Source organism: Pelodiscus sinensis, chromosome 7 (assembly GCF_049634645.1).
Source record: "Pelodiscus sinensis isolate JC-2024 chromosome 7, ASM4963464v1, whole genome shotgun sequence".
NCBI classification, from domain to species: domain Eukaryota; kingdom Metazoa; phylum Chordata; order Testudines; family Trionychidae; genus Pelodiscus; species Pelodiscus sinensis.
Window position 1 is genome coordinate 12,285,564 of NC_134717.1, and position 20,186 is coordinate 12,305,749.

Consider the following 20,186-nt stretch of genomic DNA (forward strand, 5'->3'; position numbering starts at 1 on the left):
AGCACTTGAGTTGAGTGACTGGCAAATGCTGCCAGCATTCGATCCTCTGGACATAGTGGAATGCTGGTTCCGATGCTGTCAGACAAGCACAGACTAGTGGGACCACATAGTTATGCAGATATGGGATGATCAGAAATGTCTGCCAAACTTTCACATGCGTAAGGCACTTTCATGGAAGTTTACACATTGCTTTTCCCTGCCCTGAAGCTCAGAAATACCAGAATGAGACCCACTCTGACAAAGGAGAAGCGAGTGGCAATTTCCCTGTGGAAGTTTGCAATGCCATAGAGATATCGGTCAGTTGCGAATCAATACGGAGTGGGGAAATCTTCAGTGGGGCTGTTGTGATACAAGTAGCCAAAGCAATCAATACCCTGCTGCTACGGAGGGTAGTGACTCTGGGAAATGTGGAAGACATAGTGGAGGGCTCCGGTGGGGTGCCAGATGAAATGCACATCCCCAGCAAGGCATACCTTGCTGAAGAGTACATAAACCACAAGCGGTACCTCTTGATACAGGCGCTGGTGGATCACAAGGGCTGTTCCACTGACATCAATAGGAAATGGTTGGGAAAGATACATGCCACACACATCTTTAGGAACTCCTGCCTCTTCAGAAAGTTGCAATCTGGAACTTTCTTCCCGGACCAGAAAATTAACATAGGAGGCATTGAAATGCCAATAGCCATCCTTGGTGACTCAGCCTACCCCTTTGTTCCTGTGGCTCATGAAGATGATACCGGCAGCCTAGACTGCAGTAAGGAGCAGTTCAACTACAGGCTGAGCAAAGTGCAGAAAGGTGGCAGAATGCGCTTTTGGGCATTTAAAGGGAAGGTTCTGCTGTCTACTGACTAGGTTAGACTTCAGTGAATGCAACATTTCCATTGTAGTGGCAGCCTGATGTGTGTTCCATATTTGTGAGAGCAAGGGGGAAAGTGGCGGAGTGGGGGGTCGAGGCACAGCACCTAGCTAGTGATTATGAGCAGCCAGACCCCAGGTGAATAAGGAGAGTACAGTGAGGGGCAAAGCCAATCAGAGAGGCTTTGTGTGGTGGGGCGTACCAGTCCCACACTGGAGAAGCTGGGCCTAACCAGGCTCACCTGGTTGAGGAAGTCCTGCCCCCGCGACCCTGCTGGGCAAGCTTGTACTACAGCTCAGGTATACAGGCCTGGAGACAGGCTCAGTCTGGGCTGGCTGCTGAGGAGGAAGGAGGCATGGCCAGAGCTCCTGCAGGCAAACCGCCAGAGGTATCAGACCTGGAGACCAGCCTGCAAGACACCAGGGCCGCGGGAGAGGATCTGGAGAAAGAGGTCAGTGGAGAATTGTAGGAAGTAGCCTGGGGCGGGAAATTGTACTCCATGGAGCTCAGGGTGTTGAGGTGGGAGTTCCTGCTGAGTAAGCAGTGGCCTGTGCCACTGCTAATAGGGGCATGGGCTGGGACCCAGTGGAGTAGGGAGAACTCAGGTCCCCCTACCACCTCCTCAGTCCCCCAATACATGGGTCCTGCACCTGCTTATTAATGACTTTGGCTGCTAGGCCGCACTTCCCCCAGTGGGGTGTGAATGTAGAACTGCATGAGAGTTCCAGGACATGCAGGGTTGGGCGTGGTTCCAAGAATCCCCAGAGATGCAACAGCTTCCCTGCCCCGGGGATAGAGATGAGTGTGTTACCCCATGACACTTTTAAAGTCAATTTTATGAATGGCCAGATCTGAGAGTCATGAAAGTTGCTCTCAACGAGGTGTCTGTGCATTTAGTAAATCCCTGTTTCAACACAAGTTATCAAGAGACTGTTGTTCAGAAATCATGCACTATTATTTAGGGCACACAGCAGGGAAAGAAAAGGAGTTCATGTTGAGAGCTTGGAGGGATCATAATTGTGAGGACAGCCTTTTGCGTAGGGACACATCCCTCTGGGAGTTGAGTGTGATGCCTTGATATCCCACCCCCTCCAACTTGCAGGGCCTTTGAGAGAGGAAGCTATGGAGTTCAGTGAGGAGGGAATGTGGTTCTGCAAGGGCAGGAGGGGTGTTTGTGCATGCAGCCGTCCTGGAAGGCCACCATGCAGGTTCATCGCATCTCCATGGTCTTCAAGACTCTCTCCTGGTTCTTCATGTTCAGCTCCCCGCATGCTCTTCTGTCCTCACACTCCACTTTCCTCTCCAGGAGCAGCGTATTCCTCCACTTGCTTACATGCTCCCTGTCCAAGTGGGCAGACTGCATTTGCTCCTTGAACATGCCCTCAGTAGTCGGTTTTCACCTGTGGATTTGTGCCAGCTGGACACCTGACATAGCTGGGAGAGTGTGTAGCATACTCGCTGCTGTTCCTGCTGTAACAAAAAGTGAAGGCCAGACTTCTCAGGAGATACATTGTGAAGGGTAAAACCTAATCTGTTAAAATAAAAGGAAGCTCCGTCTAGAGACCATAAGGCTGTGTTACGTACAAGGCCACAGTTACGCTTATAAGCAGCCAATATGCAGCAGGTACACCAAAGTGTTCTTGGAGGAGCAGCTGAACTAGGTTTGGTGGCAGGCATGGTAGGAGAAAGGCCAGAGCTCGAGACTGCCAGGGCCTGGCCATGCGGCAGAATAGGGGATCACACGGTGTTCTGTGTGTTTGCCACTCCCTGTTTTCGGGGAGAGTGCAATGTTCCCTTCCCACAGGACAATGTGGGCAAGAGGGGGTAAGGGTTTTAGTGTGGCAGCAGGGCAGGGGCTAACATAGTACCCATGTGTTTGGAACCTCCTGTTTGCCAGGGGAATGCAACTTTCCCTTCCTGCGGGTCTATGTGGGTGGGAGGGGGAGGGTGTGCAGTGGCAGGACAGGGCAGCAATTGAAACCATGCTTCATTGGAGATGAGCAAATAGAAGTATAGTGCTAATAGCTTCCCCTGCTTCATCTAGGTTGCCATGCGAGATAACAATCTTCTCCAAATTACACAGATACTGACTGATGGTGGCCAGAAACCTGCACCGTATGCTGCAGTGATGCCAGACCAGTGTTTCTCAACCTTTTTTTTTTTTTGTAAAGTATCCTCTTTTTCAAAAAAAAAAAAAAAAAAAAAAACTGTAAGTATCCCCAGTACCTACAGTTTTCATATACACAAAAAGTTTTTCTACCGTTGCAACACATTTGTTTAAACAACTTAATTGTAGCCGGGCAAGCAATGAAATTTTTGGGTGTAAAAAGTATAAAAATAATAAACTGCTGTAAAACGTAAAACAAAAATTCCATTTTCTCCAAATTTCGGTTGTGTTGATGTATCCCCCAGACTTCTCTCGAGTACCCCTAAGGGTATTCGTACCACTGGCTGAGAAACACTGCTCCAGACCACTGACTACTGGTTTGGGGTGGGAAAATGTCCTACCGTGGAGGATGGAATAAGTTAGGTCTCCTCAGAAACCTTGTGAGAAGGATGAAAGAATTCCTCTATGAGAGCTTTATGGAGATGAGCAGGGAGAATTCCCACTCTGTGTCCAGAAATGTTAACAAGCTATTCTGGGGACCCCCCGTTGTGCAGACACAGTGGCTGCCACAGGTCACACCCAATTGCCTTAACCAATTTCATGATGAAAAATGTGAACTCACCAGAAGCACCCTCCCTGGGATTAGTGCCCAGCTACGAGAAGTCCTGGGAGGAGAGTTATAAAAAGTTATAAAAAGATCCTGGCTGTCATTGACATTGGTTATCCCACTCAGTGGCTAAACACTCTTCTCCTTCTCTTCCACATCCATGCTGTCCTCCATACTGCTGCCTGAGGCTGCCCGAGGAGTGTCTTGGGAGGAATCTATGAGCTGGCTAGGGAAGCTGGGCTGAGTGCCCCTCTAGGATCACATGCAGCCGCTCATAGAAGTGGAATATTTGCAGCGATGATCCAGACTGTCTATTTGCCTCCTTTGTTTTCTGGTATGACTGCCTCAGCTCCTTTATATTCACGTGGCACTGCTGGGTGTCCCTGCTGTTTTGTTTCTCCTTCATGCCCCTTGCAATCTTGGCATAGAAATCTGCGTTCTCCAAGAACAGCTTCCTCTCCTGACACAGAAATGACGTCTAAGATCTCCTGCATGCTTCATACTGGTGATCGTCTGCAACCTTGGGAACTCATGGCCAGGTGTGCTGCTCAGGTATGCAGCCTTCTCTGAGGTCTGTTTGCCATGCTGGCCACACAGGAAATGAAATTCAAATGTCCCCAGAGCTTTTTCTGTTCACCTGGAGAGCAACAGAGTTGAAAGTCCTAGCCAAGCAGTCACTGTGGGCCACTGTGGGCCATCACCCTGAGGCTAAGAACTTCAACTTTCACAATGCTAAAGCGGCGAGGAGTCCTGTGGCACCTTATAGACTAACTGAAGTGTTGGAGCATAAGCTTTCGTGGGCAAAGACCCACTTCGTCAGATGCATCTGACGAAGTGGGTCTTTGCCCACGAAAGCTTATGCTCCAACACTTCAGTTAGTCTATAAGGTGCCACAGGACTCCTTGCCGCTTTTGCAGATTCAGACTAGCACAGCTACCCCTCTGATACTTTTCACAATGCTGTGTCTGCACTACCATAAAATCAACCATGCAAGGTCAAATTTTGCGTTACTCATGAAAAGCAGGAGTACCAAAATCGACTTTAACAGCCCTTAAAGTCGATGAGTGGGCTTAGTCATATGGAGTCACTGTTTACAAATTTGACCTAATGTGGCTATGTTCAACCTAAACTCCCAGTGTAGACCAGGTCTCAGTGACAAAATGCCTTTTCAGTTCAGTGCAAGATGGTTTGGCCTCACTCCAGATTTAAACTGGCGGAACTGAGATCAGAATTTGGCCTGATACACTACTGTAGATCCTACAAGAGTACAGCTTGGGCTGCACTCAAGAAGCGGGGAAAAACCCCTCACTGTGGCTCCCAAATGAGCAGGAGAAAGACCCTCCTCTCATTCCCCTTGCACACCAGAGCTTAGGGGGACCCAGCCTAGTAGATTTTGTGTACTTCAGAGCCCACGGGGAAGCTAGTGGGGGGGAGGTTGAGCCTCGGAGGGCAGGAATCAGGCAAGCTGAAGGCTGCATCCGGTCCCCGGGCCTGAGGTTCCCCACCCCTGCTTTACGGCAACAGCAGTATATGGTTTACAGCAGATGCATGTGCCTGCTTATTTGCGCATTCAGTGTTTCATACACAGTGCTGTCCTATCTGAGACAGTGCTCCTTTAGTAGAACTGAAAATGAAACAAACATTTTTAGAGCTCTCAAATTAATAACAAAAGCAAACGATGCAGAACAATTAGGTATGCAGTATTAGCGTAATAATGAAGAATTACACGTAGACATACCTGTTCAACAGACCGGATAATACGTGTGAAAGAAACTTCCACTTGATCCCTTTGAAACTCTCTCTCTGTAATAGGATCTCCTCTTTTGATCTAGTTTGCCATCAGCAAGAAGGTCCACATTAGTGCAATGTAGTCTATATGCTCTTTCATCACTTACAGTTAATTACAACTATAACATTCTACAGTGAAACTGACAGACAAAATGCAGCCTTTGTACATTTCAGGGAGATGGTGATCACTGCACTTTAGAAAGTCAAACAAAGTAACATTGATGATTCTCAAATTCTGCTTCTGTAGACACTAAGTCACTGGAGCATCCCCTGAATTCCATGAGCGTAAGGACGTGGGAGGATAGGTCCCTTTTCAGGATTAGGGCTGGGGGCTCCAGGCCTCTTGCATGATCATGCATCAAGGAAGTGAGTTGGGCCCACTGCCTTCTCCCATGCAAGGTGCCTTGTCAGCTGCGTGTCCGCACAGTTGTTGGAATAAGCCCCTGTGTGAGACAAGGAACCTTGCTCAGGACCATCTTCTCCTAATCTCATGTTCAATTATGTTTCCTTAAATTGGCTTAAATAAAACCTTTGACGGTATTAAACAAATACATATTACAAAAAAGAGAGTGAAATCAACAAGATGAACATAGCTAATAAAGCAACATGATTTTATATTGTTGTGTGCCTCATTTTACTTCCTGTTTCTCTTTTGTGTTCATTCAGATGTTTATGCCTGAGGATAGGACATGAACCTGCAAACACATGTGAGTAATGTAAGTACACAAGAGGTCCCATTGCAGACTATTAATGAGAGTAATAGTTCATTAGTCAGTTTTATTTAGGCCAAAAATATAAATTGGATTTCAAAGTTGCAGAATAAACAGTGAAGGCTAACCTTGTATTGCTCTTCTTCCTGCCGTCGTTCTTCGATTATCTCTTTCTTAAATTTCATTGAAATTGGATCTTTACCTGTATGAACTTGCCTGCATTTGCAGAAGAGATGAGAAATATCCTTGAAAAAACATGCTGTTTGCTTTATTTAAAAGATAATGAACCTAAGTCTCTTCTTTTTCAGGCTTCTATACAGCTAATCCTTTACCTTAAATGGGACTACTCATGCATTTTAAAGACTTAGTTTAACTTTGTTTGAGCTTGATTCACACTGAAGTGAATAGTGAAGCTCCCGTTGACTTTATTGGCACAGGATGAGGGCCAATAGAAGTAGAATCTAGACTCTTTTCAACAGCTTTCTTTCTAAATGTCAGTAAAAATAAAATCACTATGCTGATTGCTTACTACTACTAACGACTTATCAGATTCCTCTCAGGAAAAAGAATGTGTATAAAATAAAGGCAACTTATTGATAAATTAAAGTTGCATGATATGAAATGGTGGTTTCAAACATGAATAAACTTTCCTTGATTCAGAGAAGTCATATTCAAACCAATCTTACTGCTGTCTTATAAAAAAATGTATAATTAACTCTCACCACTTAAGCTGATTTGCTTCTTCTTCCATAGTATCTTGTTTGACTTTTAGTTCGAATACAGCTTCCCTCATTTGTCTTGTTTTTGCACCTTCATTACCTTGGCACAGGACTGTAGGCAAAAGAAGATAATTATTCTACCACATTTAAACAGAATTCTGTCCAAAATGAAAATATGTTGGGTTTTTTTAACTGAGAAAACCTGATTGCTGCAACAACTGATCCAATTAATACAGAGCAAGATTAAGGTGACACTTTCTTCAGAATTTAGGGTCATATTATGCCATCAGTTTTGAACGCAAGCTCTCCACCTCATATTGTCATGGAGTTCCACTCGAAATTAAAAACAAGGCCCACAAGTTTATTTTATTCTGGATCATTTCATTATGTTACCTTCTTTCAAGTGTTTAATCTTTAATTTGCCCGGTTCTTGAATCAAAACAGATGCCACAGCATAGGGATTTGATAAATCTGCTGGGAACCATAGGTTTTGGTATTCAATCTCCTGTGGGATAAAAATTAATAGGAAGAAATAAATTGTGTGGGTGAGCTTTAGGTAAAAGGAATTGTATCAGCCCCAGGAGGTACTTTTGGTTAGCAGTTCTGTGTACCTTTACTTTCTGAATTTGGCTGGATTGTGGAGGCTTTAAATGGTCTTTTCTCCGTACCACCTGTTTTCCTAGTGACACTGTTTTCTTCTCTGAGGTAGTTTTCTGTGTTTTGAATTCTTCCTTTCTAGATTTCAGAAGACACAACTGTAATCAGGGTTCTGTGAGCTGAGCCCACCACATGCCTTTATGTGCCTTCTAGATATACAAGAAGATTGTGATGGTGTCTCTCAAATTACAATAATGGGCATGTAACTACCTAATCTTGCTACTTCACAATTCCTCGGAAGGATGAGAGATGTTCCAAAATATCTTATTGCCCACTTGATTCCGAAGGCCTTGTGATTAGAGTGCTGATTGCATCTCAATAGGTGGAACAATATGCAGTGGAATAGGTTATTTTTAATTCATTAAAGTTTCACTTAATGCAGTCCAGCTGCACTTTCAGCAGAATGAAGTGTTATCGAGATGCTTGGTGCATTTGAATAATACGATTTAAATGGCATGGCAATGTAGCAATGAACTCTTGTTTTATGAAGGCATTTTTAAAAGAGAAATGGGCAAAAATATTCAAGGATAAATTAGTCACACATACATGAAACCCCCTTTCGGTGTGGATGTTCCTGTGAATACACATACATAGGGTTGAGCGTTAAACTGTGAAATCCTCAACTGCATTTTCATCTGTGCTGTTCCATATTCAAATGGTGCATATTTAACAACCACATCCACTTTCCCATTGCCGGGAATTATTCCTGTAAATGGGAACAAAATACATTACATTTATACTGAAGTCATAGGAGCACTCTACTTCTGATCAAGACTAATCGTGTGTGCTGAAATGGATCCTGTTCCACATTTTTAAGTGATTCAGTTGTGCCAATATCCAGATGCCCAATATCTGGATGGATAACCTGAGATGCTTGAAAGGAGTTGTATTTTCAGAAAGTGCTGTGCTCTAATACCAATTCACCACTCACTACTGAAAACGTAGGCCCATGTCTTTATCGCTCTGTTGGAATTCTTATACCCTTGCATTAAATCCTGACTCCATTGAAGCCATTAGGAGTTTTGACATTGATGTCAGTGTGGCCAGGATTTCAACCCTTCTTTGTAAAGCTGGTTTCCTTTATATGGGATCTGGTGCACCATTCCTGCTCATGCCTTTAATATCTCAGGCATTTTGCCAACTGATTTGCCCAACAAAATGTAATTGTTGGTCATTTGGCTGGATCTATTTCAAGAACTGCCAATCCCCAGTCAGCTAGCAATATCCTGAAATGATAGAGAGATGAGGCACAACTACCATAGCAAAATTTACAACTTCTGCAAAAATGACAAAAGATCATTTACATTTTTAAAAACCTTTACTACTATTTGCAACTCTCAAGTCCTCTGGCAATTGCTGCTGTTTTAAGCAATGGGGTACAAATGGATTTCTTCTTTATTTCCCAGATCTGGGAATTCATCTGGGTTGGATTCATTCTCTGCTTCCAATGGTTCTAAATTCCTTTCTATCTGTGCTAGTGTTTCATAAAATGCTTCTAACACTTCAATTTGCTTCCACAACCATTGCCTTTTCAGAGATCGGCCCATTCAGAAATGTTGATCTGGATAAAATAGTAATACTCAGATCCAATCAGCTGGCCTCAAAATTAAGTTGATGAAGATTTGCAAAGTTTAAACCCAAGCCATCCCATCCCTGATTTTGCCAATCTATAACATTTTCCACCTTTGATATAGTATGGGTATTGGTACTTCCTGCAAGCTGACAGAAATAAAGCAAGAACACTGAAAGAATAACCCAAACAAGGCAACAGAGAAAAGGGTCTTCTTTTTCATCCACACACATGCTAGAATCTAGGATTAGCTTTATCTGAAAAACCATCCAAGTCAAGTAATTTTTAGAACCATTTCACAGTTAATACTGAGCAAGTCAGAAATACAGGGATTATAATACACTTAGGGCTGGTATTTACTGGGAAATTAAGTTATGTTAGATTAGAACATGACCTTTAGGAGTCATGTTAATTAAAATGTTAAATATAAATTAGCAGTCAGGGATAGACAGAGACTTTCATGCCTACAAGGCTCATGGGTAAGCCTTATTGGAAACAGAGTTAAATATGTCCATCTGACACCATGCTTAAACAGGGTTCTCCCTATTTATACCATGCTTAACATCATGTTGTCTAACATGACTCCACAAGGAATGTCGTAACATGACCTAATTTTGTGGCGGAGTGAAGCCTTATGGGTATGTCTACACTAGCTCCCACAGTGGGGCTCAGCTGACTTCTGCGCCGCTCAGCTGGGCTGCCGTGTGGGAGCAAGTGGCGCAAGCGACCGTATGGGATCCACACTCCCCATGCAGCACGGGGAGCGCAGTGCCCAAATGGCTGTTTGGGCTCTGCAGTCCCCCAAGTGAGAGGCAGGAGGGAGAGGAGAAGAGAAAGAGAGAGACAGAGGGAGAGGCAGGAGGGGGAGGAGAGCTGAGAGAGAGAGAAGGAGAGGCAATAGGAGGAGGAGAGAGAAAGACACACACACACACACACACACACACACACACATGGAGCGAGAGACCAGAGGCTCAGGAGAGAAGACCGACGAGGAGAGACCTGAAAATCCCGTCATATGATGGGCTAATTGGCTAGTATTGAAGAGTAATTAGGTAAATTGAGGAGTAGGGTGCTACTCAATATGGGCAAGGTGATCAAAATCTGTCCCTAAATTTGCAAGGTGTTCCCCTTTATCATTCTACAAGGCAAGAGCTAAAGTTATTTGAAAATTATTATATGAAAATTTTCAGTCGCCAGCTGAGCCTCTGCCCACTTAGCTCCTATTCCTACTTTCATTTTTTCCATTTGCAAGGAGAGAGCAGCAAACTCTGCCCCTCTGGATTTCGAAGAGCAAGGCTTTGTTGCTGTCATATTGTAACTAACACATATTTTGGATCTAGTTCTAGTAATGGAAAACAGTTTAATTCCCTTGGAATTTATTCTACACGGCACCGTTGGGAACAAATACAGACCATCTGTTACATTTCCAATACCCATTTGTCTGACATGATGCTTTTCTCCACTGGGAAGAGATGCAACAAACAAATGGATAATTAAGTAAAGAAAAAATGCTCTTTTGTTGGAGCCTCAAGTAGTGCATTTAGAGAAGAGAAGCTCTAACTTACCTAAATGCCTAATTGAAAGCAGTAGATGTGACGCTACACGTGATTCAGATGGTCTAACTCGAAGGAGTTGAGTGGTATCTCCTTACTGTTTCCATTTATGAGTTGTATTAAATTGAATATTCATCAAGATGTAGGATTCATTCATATCATAGTATAAAGGGCTCATTCATATTATAGTAGAAAGGGAGATGACTACATTTTTCAAAAGCACCTAAGTGACTTAGGAGTCTAAGGCTCATTTTCAAAGTGACTTAGGCACCTAGGGCCAGATTTACAAAGACCTTTAGCTGCCTAAAGATGCACATAGGTGCCCAGCGGGATTTACAAAGGCTCCTAAGTGAGTTAGGCATCTGAGTCCCATTGAAGTTCAATGGGAATTGGACATCTAATCCGTGTATGTGTTCTTTGAAATCCCACTAGGTGCCTATTTGCATCGCTAGGCACCACACAGTATGTATAACCTCATGCTACAGTTAAGCCTATGGCATCTTTGTCCGACTTATAACAGCCTTCCTCTTCTCCATAGCCACATTCATGAAAACATATAATTAAATGACATCTAAATTCTGTGTAGCCAGCAATTGTCTCCTGTAAAACCCATAATACCCGATTCCCGGTTATGCCCTTTTATACTACTCTAGAAATACTAAGGGCTGAAGTGGCTCTAAATTACACTGCCATTCCATGATGCAGCCTTGTATATTATGCAGATGACTAGTTTTGTTACTGACTTGGAATATTAATAATCGTATTGAGCTTTTCCAGATCCTTTGGGCAAACAGTGTTTTCTGAAACTTCCCCTCAGGAAGTGGGTCTGGCCCACGAAAGCTCATCATCTAATAAACCATCTTGTTAGTCTTTAAAGTGCTACATAGTCCTGTATTTTGTTTCAGCTACACCAGACTAACATGGCTACATTTCTATCACTATAGTGTTTTCTGATATTTTAAAGAAGCAAAGATAAGCATGGCTTGCTCCCTCTCCCTCTCCCTCTCTCCCTCCCCCTCCTCCTCTCTCTCCATCATCAATAATATCAAAAGCCATGTACATGGTCTTCATAAGTGGCCAGATTTCTTGACCAGGACTAACTAATTATACATTGGAATTAGTGGTGTTACACTACAATATTAACATCTCTGAAAACTTGCTGTAGACCAGTGTTTCACAATTTTATTTGGCCATGGAACCCTTTTAAATTCGAAAGAATTTTGCGGGACCCCTAATAACAATCTAATAAATGGAGCTGAAAAAGTAGACCACCAATACATAAGGATAATAATAAACAAATGCTAAACAAGGTCATGAGATCAATATTTAGTTTAATTGCACATATTTAAAAAAACACAATTTTTTTTAAACCATAAAATGTTATTGTAATGGAATTTTCTCACAGAACCCTTATTTTCACGTCGCGGAACACTATGGTTCTGCGAAACACCATTTGGGAAACACTGCTGTAGACAAATCTTCCAAATCCTATCCATGTCCAAATTGCCCAAAGAAAATTGAAGGACTTATGCTACAAAAGAAAGATACCTACTAGGAGCATAAGAGTTCAAACTTCCATTGAAGCTCCCTGTTTATTTTTCTATACCTGTGTATGGGACTATGTTTCAACAGCACAGTGTGGGTTTAACAGCAAATATTTTCGGGGTGGAGACTGTATCTTTTTATGTGCATTTCTGAACAGCGCTGAGCACACAGTCATAAATAATAGCACTCAATGAACAATTATTTGGATATTTAGAGCTTTAAACAGAGGTGGGCTACCTGAGGTTGGCTGAACGGTAAAGGCTTTATGAGGCTGAATGTACTCAATCTGGAATTCAAAATCAATTGGACAGCTGCACTGTAAAGGGACGACATACTTCTTGCTGCAAAGGAAGAAGTGAAGATTCATGAAAGAAAACAAAATAGCAATGAGACTCACTGTCCAGAGGCTCACATCTAGAAAATTATATTTTCTCCAGGTGTCACAGAGATGGATTACCTAATTAAAAATAATAGTAGTTTTCCATACTTGCACAACTAAGTTGTTTTAGAAAACCTTAGGTATGTCTACACAGCAGTGTTACTTCAGAATAACTGACCTTATTTTGAAACAACAAAGAGCACGTTTACATAGCAAGCGGTTATTTCAAAATAATGTTGAGCTGGAAGACTTCTTACTCCGACTTCTGTACCCTCATTTCACAAGGAGTAATGGAAGTCGAAGGAAGAGTGTTCTTCCTTCAACTTCCTGCTGTGTAGACAGCACCAAAAGCCATATTAAGCTATTTCGACTTTAGCTACTCAACTGACATAGCTAAAGTTGCATATCTTAATTCAACTTTTGCCCTACAATGTAGGCCTACCCTATAGGCCTACCCTTTCGGATTAGAAAATAAGAGTAAAATATGACCTTAATTGGTTTGCTGCTCCCCATCTCCTACTCTTAGTTTCTCTTATACATAACTTAAATTTACTTAGTTTCATTTTTAAGAAGGTAATTATTCTTGTGTGACATCACATGTATGTTTTAGAAATGGTACCATCTAGGAAGCACTAACATTCAAATTTAGAGCCCTACTGGATACACAAACAGAAATCTGTCCAAGCTCATGATACCACCCACATATTTTGTTAGTTTTTAAAGTACTACCAGATTGCTACCCCTCTGAAGCTTTCACATAATATATGTCAGGTATGTTGCATAGTGGAAAAGCACTCAGATGCTATTGGGTTGAAGATGGTGTCAGAACCTATACAGGACAGAATCAGTGAATGCTATTCTCCTACCTACTCTACATCTGTTATTCCAGCTCAGAGGCAAATAAGTAACAAGAATCTGGTAGCGCTGTTACATATTTTATACTGCTGTAAATATGACCTGTCTCTAACGAAGGAACTACAGGCAATGAATTATTACTGGAACAAACTCAGAGCTGTCACAACATGTTGGCTGCAGTTCAAAGTACAGGCTGAAAAAGGAAAATCATGTTAGAGAGTCCACATGTCAGACAAGAGGCCTCCTTTCTCTCAGTGGAAAAAACATGATATAGTTCAGAACTAAATAATGCTTTTTTTCTCGTATCACCTGGAGAACAGAAGTTCCTGTTGGTGAGTAGCCCTGCCCGTGCCCATGCCCATTTCCATTGTTTTGGACAATTGTTGACAAAGGGATAGCTAGGAATTTGGGACATCTAGGCTTCCTTCAGCTTTGTATTCATTTGGTGTTTTTAAAAGGAAATTGTTAGGTTAAAAAATAGATATGAACAAAAATGTTTTCTTCTACAAATAATATCTTAAAAGTGAAATAAATATTGCAGTCTAATTTGTTTTTCAATGTTTACAATAATTTTTCTGTTTCCCTCAGCTTGGACACTGAACAGACTAAACAATTTATCTCTAGTTTCACATTTGCTTCTCATTTGTTATGTACCAGCACAACGATGCAAGGCTTCAGTTGAGAATAGTGAGTGGAGTGTTTACTTTACATCCTGTTTCCACTGGAATTAAAAAAAAATCATATAAACATTTCTATTAGGCGTAGGTTTTATTAAAGCTTATTTTTTACCCAATCTAAATGTGGGGGCTTAGTTGAACTGTGTTTTTAAAATATCTCTAACAACTGAAAATAACTAATGTGAATTTGTTGTTCAGTTTTCATTCACAAAAATCGATAACACAGTTGCTTACGACTTGGGTCATTGGGAGCGTTTTTCAAGGGGCCACCGACAGAGCTGGTCTTAGGGGAGGGCCGTGACCGCATTTGGGCCTGATCTCTGGACTCCTCCATCCAGGTTTCTCTGGTTACTCCCCGACCTTTTTTTTTGTTCGACAAATTTTCCCCAGCAGATTTTTTGTTTTTGCTTTTTTGCCTGGGGCCGCCAATTGGTTAGGACCGATCATGCAGATACCCACAGATATAAAACGGATATCTGCAAATTTACAGGTTTCTAAATACAAAATTTGTATCTGTGTCCGAATCTGCAAAAATGGGCTGTGAATGTCCACATCCATATTTGCAGATGTGGTTATCTGTGGATATAAAGTAGATATCCGCAGATTTGCAGAGGTCTACTCATGTACATTAGAAAGTTGTACCCTTTGACCAGACCAGTGCAAAGTGACACAAAACCCCTACAGGGGTGAATGCAGCTGTACTGGTATAAAAATGGTTTATACTGTTATAATGTATTCCTGTATGGGAAGTGGAATATACTGGTCTACTGTTGTAAGGGTATTATTACTATTTCAGCTAAAAAAAATCATACTCATAACCAAAATAGTTCTACTGGTACAAAAACAGCACATAGATCAGATCATTACAATGAATTTCTAGATCCTCAAAATCTTAAGTAGTACATAGACATATGCTGATTTTCTGCATAGGGAGAATTTCACTCTTACAGATAAATCAAAGTTAGATTAAAAATGTATCAGTGCCAATTGATAGTAGCTGAGGTTCTGGCCTTATGTCTCTACAGATGTTTAGTTTATGCAGACTTCAGTCTTTCATGAACATACTCTTGAAAACAGTCTATGGGAGTGGTGCTGCATCCTATATGGTCGGTGACTTAATGAAGGCTTCTAAGGTTTGTTTAGAAACAAAATAGATATTTTAATTTTTGCAGGCTCTAAAAAAACCAAAACCCAAATTGGCTGACATTCTTTACTCACCTCTGCCCCAGTGAAACATCTGATAAGCTTATATATGATGGAAATTCTACAACATTCATAGCAGGGTAGCCGTGGATAGGAACAAGCAAAGTGTCATCTCCCTGGAAGAAACAGGGGAAAGTACTATTTAACAGAATGAATTAATGTTATATTTATGGGGGGGGAGACTAATTTAGAATCACGCTTCAGGAATCAGTGCCTATCCAGGAGTCCCAGAACCTAGAAGTTAGCAGTTTGGCAGCATGAGAAACTCATCCTCTAACAGTCCATAGATGGAGGCCGTAGAAAAGTTGTTCCTTTAAATAACCCACAGCTTCTCTCTGCCTCGAGAAGTTATGTTTGGAGCTCCCCTGCATCTGCTCAGCTAACACATTACCACAACACTATGAGATCTGCATCAGATACAGTCTGACTTGTGGATTATTGGTATAGGCTGAGGGCCCACAACTCCACGACATTTTTCGGAGGGGGGGGTGGGGGGGTCTTCAGACTCTATGAATAATCTAGAGTAAAGGATGTTGGGTGCCTAAATTTGGGCACTTATGCCCATATTTAACCATCTATATCAAAATATCGCTATAGTCAGTGTTTTTTCTGGCTTTGTGCCAGGCCTTTGACAATATTTTAATGTATTTTTTCTGTGAATATTATTTTGATTGGCACCGGGTCAAAAAGTAAGGTGGGCTATACTGGGCATACTGAAAGAGAAATCGATGATAAAGCAAAGGGTACTGTGGAGTTACATGAATATTTGTTACAAATGTTTGTTTTATTATCATACTCTGTAAAGTATTTTTATTACATTTCAGCCAAAAGGATGTACTTTTATTTGAGACACTTCTTACCTGACAGTGAATCCGGATACAGTCATAGTAATATCGCCACTCATCAGGACAAAAATCAACTGTAACTGCAAATGACAAGCCAGGGACAAGCCGATGCTATAAAATGACACAGGATATAAACCAGGGGGCACTTAAATACTGTGAGTGTGCAATGTTATCAAGTGCAAAATCAAATATGAACACACTGGTTGTTATTTTTGACACTTACTGTTTTGTTGTATTTGATCTGAAAGTATTTTGTCTGAGGTGGTATAATGTGAAGATTTATTGCATCACCGGAAATATTTATCAGATTCTGTAGAATTTAAAAAAAGTTATGTTTATGAAAACATTTGGGAATATTGTAAAGCTGAATTTTCTTGAGTCTATACATAACAAAGCAAGTCTATAAAATAATGAAATAAGAGACTGAATGTTGACAGAGAAAATGTTAAAGACGGTTAACTATCATTTGAATGACTGTAGTGACTCAGAACTTTGGTTTTGGACCAGGAGCCCAGTTTGCTAGGCACTGTACAAACAAAGAGGCAGTCCTCTCCAGAGAGCTTATAGCAGGGGTGGGCAAAAGGGCCTCCTCAGGCTGGATCCGGCCTGCCAAGTGAGTGGATCCAGCCCACAGATGCCCTTCCATTCTCCTTGCCCCCAGGCCAATCAGTGTGAGAAGTCTCTTCCCACCCTGTCCCCGCCCTGCAAAGAGTGTAGGATGCTTAGAAGTGCCATGCGCTCGTGGCAGGGTGGGAGGAGACTTTGCGTGCTCCCTCTGCCCCCAAGCCCTGACTGGCCTGGGGGTAGGGGGGGCGTGTGCGAAGTTTCCTCCTCAGCTGGTGGTTGACTCTCAACACAGCGCTCTCTTGTAGGGCGGGGGCAGGGAGCAAGACTCTTCATGTGCTCCCCCTCCTCAGGCCCTGATTGACCTGGGGGCAGCAGGGGGAGCATGCAAAGTCTCCTCCCACTGCCAGGGGAATGGGTAACCTGTTCAGAACAGCTGGCGATTCTCTCTGTGGGGAGGTGGGAAGATTTTGCGTGTTCCCCCACCCCCAGATCAAACAGGGTCTGAGACCAGGGAAGCACAGAAGTGTCCTGTCCCTGCCCCTTCTACCTGAGGCCACACCCCTTCTGGGGCAGCCCCAGGCCACTTCAGAAATGTTTGAAGTGGCCCCAGTCAAAAATTATTGCCCACCCCGGCTTATAGTCTTGTTCAGAATTTCAAAATGCAACACAATAACTAGTAGTTGATTTAAAAAATAATTCTTTGAGCCTTGTGTGCAGAATTTCTCAGTCACAAAGGACTAAATCCTAATTATCTTCGGCATGATGAGTTGTGCCTTATTCCACAAGTAATCTCATTGAAATCAGTGGGACTACATAAAATAAGATGCCGTCAAATCACAATCTGGCCCAAAGTGTTTTTCCCTTAAATATAAAAGGATCAGAAAATGAAATTACTAATTTATAATTATGTTTATAGAGGCCTTTCAAATAAAAGGAAATAAAATGACTATTGTCTGGAGTTTTCATTTACATCACAAAACTCTGAACAGTGATAGTTCTGCCCGCAAAGATCCAAGGTTATAGTAGCCTTCTTCCCAATTCTAAGCTGCATTAGCAGCTCTTGTTATAACAGAATAGCTTCCCCAAAGGAAGGATGCTTGCTGAGCAGCTGTTCAGGGGCTCAAAAACTGGGTAAAGCACATATGCACTTGTCAGGGCATCAGGAGTTCACTGACCAAACCTTCGTAGGCAGGATATTGTCATAGAATCATAGAATCATAGAATAATAGGACTGGAAGGGACCTCGAGAGGTCATCGAGTCCAGCCCCCCGCCCTCAAGGCAGGATCAAGCTCCGTCTACACCATCCCTGACAGATGTCTATCTAACCTGTTCTTAAATATCTCCAGAGAGGGAGATTCCACCACCTCCCTTGGCAATTTATTCCAATATTTGACCACCCTGACAGTTAGGAATTTTTTCCTAATGTCCAATCTAAACCTCCCCTGCTGCACTTTAAGCCCATTACTCCTTGTCCTGTCCTCAGAAACCAAGAGGAACAAATTTTCTCCTTCCTCCTTGTGACACCCTTTTAGATATTTGAAAACCGCTATCATGTCCCCCCTTAATCTTCTTTTTTCCAAACTAAACAAGCCCAGTTCATGAAGCCTGGCTTCATAGGTCATGTTCTCTAGACCTTTAATCATTCTTGTCGCTCTTCTCTGTACCCTTTCCAATTTCTCCACATCTTTCTTGAAATGTGGCGCCCAGAACTGGACACAGTACTCCAGCTGAGGCCTAACTAGTGCAGAATAGAGCGGCAGAATGACTTCACGAGTTTTGCTTACAACACACCTGTTGATACAACCTAGAATCATATTTGCTTTTTTTGCAACAGCATCACACTGTTGACTCATATTCAACTTGTGGTCCACTATGACCCCTAGATCCCTTTCCGCCATGCTCCTTCCTAGACAGTCGCTTCCCATCTTGTATGTATGGAACTGATTGTTCCTTCCTAAGTGGAGCACTTTGCATTTCTCTTTATTAAACCTCATCCTGTTTACCTCTGACCATTTCTCTAACTTGCTAAGGTCATTTTGAATTATGTCCCTATCCTCCAAAGAAGTCGCAACCCCACCCAGTTTGGTATCATCTGCAAACTTAATAAGAGTACTCTCTATCCCAATATCTACATCATTGATGAAGATATTGAACAGTACGGGTCCCAAAACAGACCCTTGAGGAACTCCACTTGTTATCCCTTTCCAGCAGGATTTAGAACCGTTAACAACAACTCTCTGACTACGGTTATCCAGCCAATTATGCACCCACCTTATCGTGGCCCTATCTAAGTTATATTTGCCTAGTTTATCAATAAGAATATCATGCGAGACCGTATCAAATGCCTTACTAAAGTCTAGGTATATGACATCCACCGCTTCTCCCTTATCCACAAGGCTCGTTATCTTATCAAAGAAAGCTATCAGATTAGTTTGGCATGACTTGTTCTTCACAAACCCATGCTGGCTATTCCCTATCACTTTATTACTTTCCAAGTGTTTGCATACGATTTCCTTAATTACCTGCTCCATTATCTTCCCTGGGACAGACGTTAAACTGACCGGTCTATAATTTCCTGGGTTGTTCTTATTCCCCTTTTTATAGATGGGCACAATATTTGCCCTTTTCCAGTCTTCTGGAATCTCCCCTGTCTGCCATGATTTTTCAAAGATCATAGCTAAAGGCTCAGATACCTCCTCTATCAGCTCCTTGAGTATCCTGGGATGCATTTCATCAGGACCTGGTGACTTGCTGACATCTAACTTTCCTAAGTGATTTTTAACTTGTTCTTTGTGTATCCTATCTTCTAAACTTACCCTCTCTCTGCTTGTATTCACTACGTTAGGCACACCTCCAGACTTCTCGGTGAAGACCGAAACAAAGAAGTCATTGAGCATCTCCGCCATTTCCAAGTTCCCTGTTACTGCTTCTCCCTCCTCGCTAAGCAGTGGGCCTACCCTGTCCTTGGTCTTCCTCTTGCTTTTAATGTATTTATAAAAGGTCTTCTTGTTTCCCTTTATGCCTGTAGCTAGTTTGATCTCATTTTGTGCCTTTGCCTTTCTAATCTTGCCCCTGCATTCCCGTGTTGCTTGCCTATATTCCTCCTTTGTTAGTTGTCCTAGTTTCCATTTTTTATATGACTCCTTTTTTATTTTGAGATCGTGCAAGATCTCCTTGTTAAGCCAAGCTGGTCTTTTGCCATATTTTCTATCTTTCCTACACAGCGGAATTGTTTGCTTTTGGGCCCTTAACAACGTCCCTTTAAAATACTTCCAACTCTCCTCAGTTGTTTTTCCCTTCAGTCTTGCTTCCCATGGGACCTTACCTACAAGTTCTCTGAGCTTATCAAAATCTGCCTTCCTGAAATCCATAACCTCAATTGTGCTGGTCTCCCTTCTACCTTTCCTTAAGATCATGAACTCTATTATTTCATGATCACTGTCCCCTATACTGTCTTCCACTTTCAAGTTCTCAACTAGTTCCTCCCTATTTGTTAAAACCAAATCCAGAACAGCTTCTCCTCTGGTAGCTTTTTCAACCTTCTG

General features: G+C 42.2%; 1 protein-coding gene and 1 long non-coding RNA gene across 10 annotated transcripts in view; one reads left to right on the plus strand and one right to left on the minus strand.

The window, feature by feature from the left end:
- The window catches only part of CFAP221 (cilia and flagella associated protein 221), a 91,588-nt gene that overhangs the window by 61,099 nt on the left and 10,303 nt on the right, over nt 1–20,186 (minus strand). For all 8 annotated transcript variants that reach the window (XM_075933219.1, XM_075933217.1, XM_075933218.1 and 5 more), the window contains exons 4-13: nt 16,297–16,383; nt 16,089–16,184; nt 15,244–15,344; nt 12,352–12,455; nt 7,993–8,152; nt 7,401–7,524; nt 7,183–7,294; nt 6,793–6,901; nt 6,199–6,286; nt 5,311–5,400 (exon numbers count right to left, since the gene is read on the minus strand). In XM_075933219.1, the coding sequence (XP_075789334.1) occupies nt 5,311–5,400; nt 6,199–6,286; nt 6,793–6,901; nt 7,183–7,294; nt 7,401–7,524; nt 7,993–8,152; nt 12,352–12,455; nt 15,244–15,344; nt 16,089–16,184; nt 16,297–16,383 (1,071 nt within the window). The remainder of the gene's footprint in view (nt 1–5,310; nt 5,401–6,198; nt 6,287–6,792; nt 6,902–7,182; nt 7,295–7,400; nt 7,525–7,992; nt 8,153–12,351; nt 12,456–15,243; nt 15,345–16,088; nt 16,185–16,296; nt 16,384–20,186) is intronic.
- On the plus strand, nt 6,026–16,282 carry LOC106732993 (uncharacterized). 2 transcript variants are annotated; one of them, XR_001369226.3, is made up of 4 exons: nt 6,026–6,076; nt 13,937–14,035; nt 15,051–15,158; nt 16,053–16,282. It is a non-coding gene; the product is annotated as an uncharacterized LOC106732993 (long non-coding RNA). The 2 variants fall into 2 exon arrangements; XR_012905129.1 differs by lacking the exon at nt 6,026–6,076 and adding an exon at nt 12,497–13,680.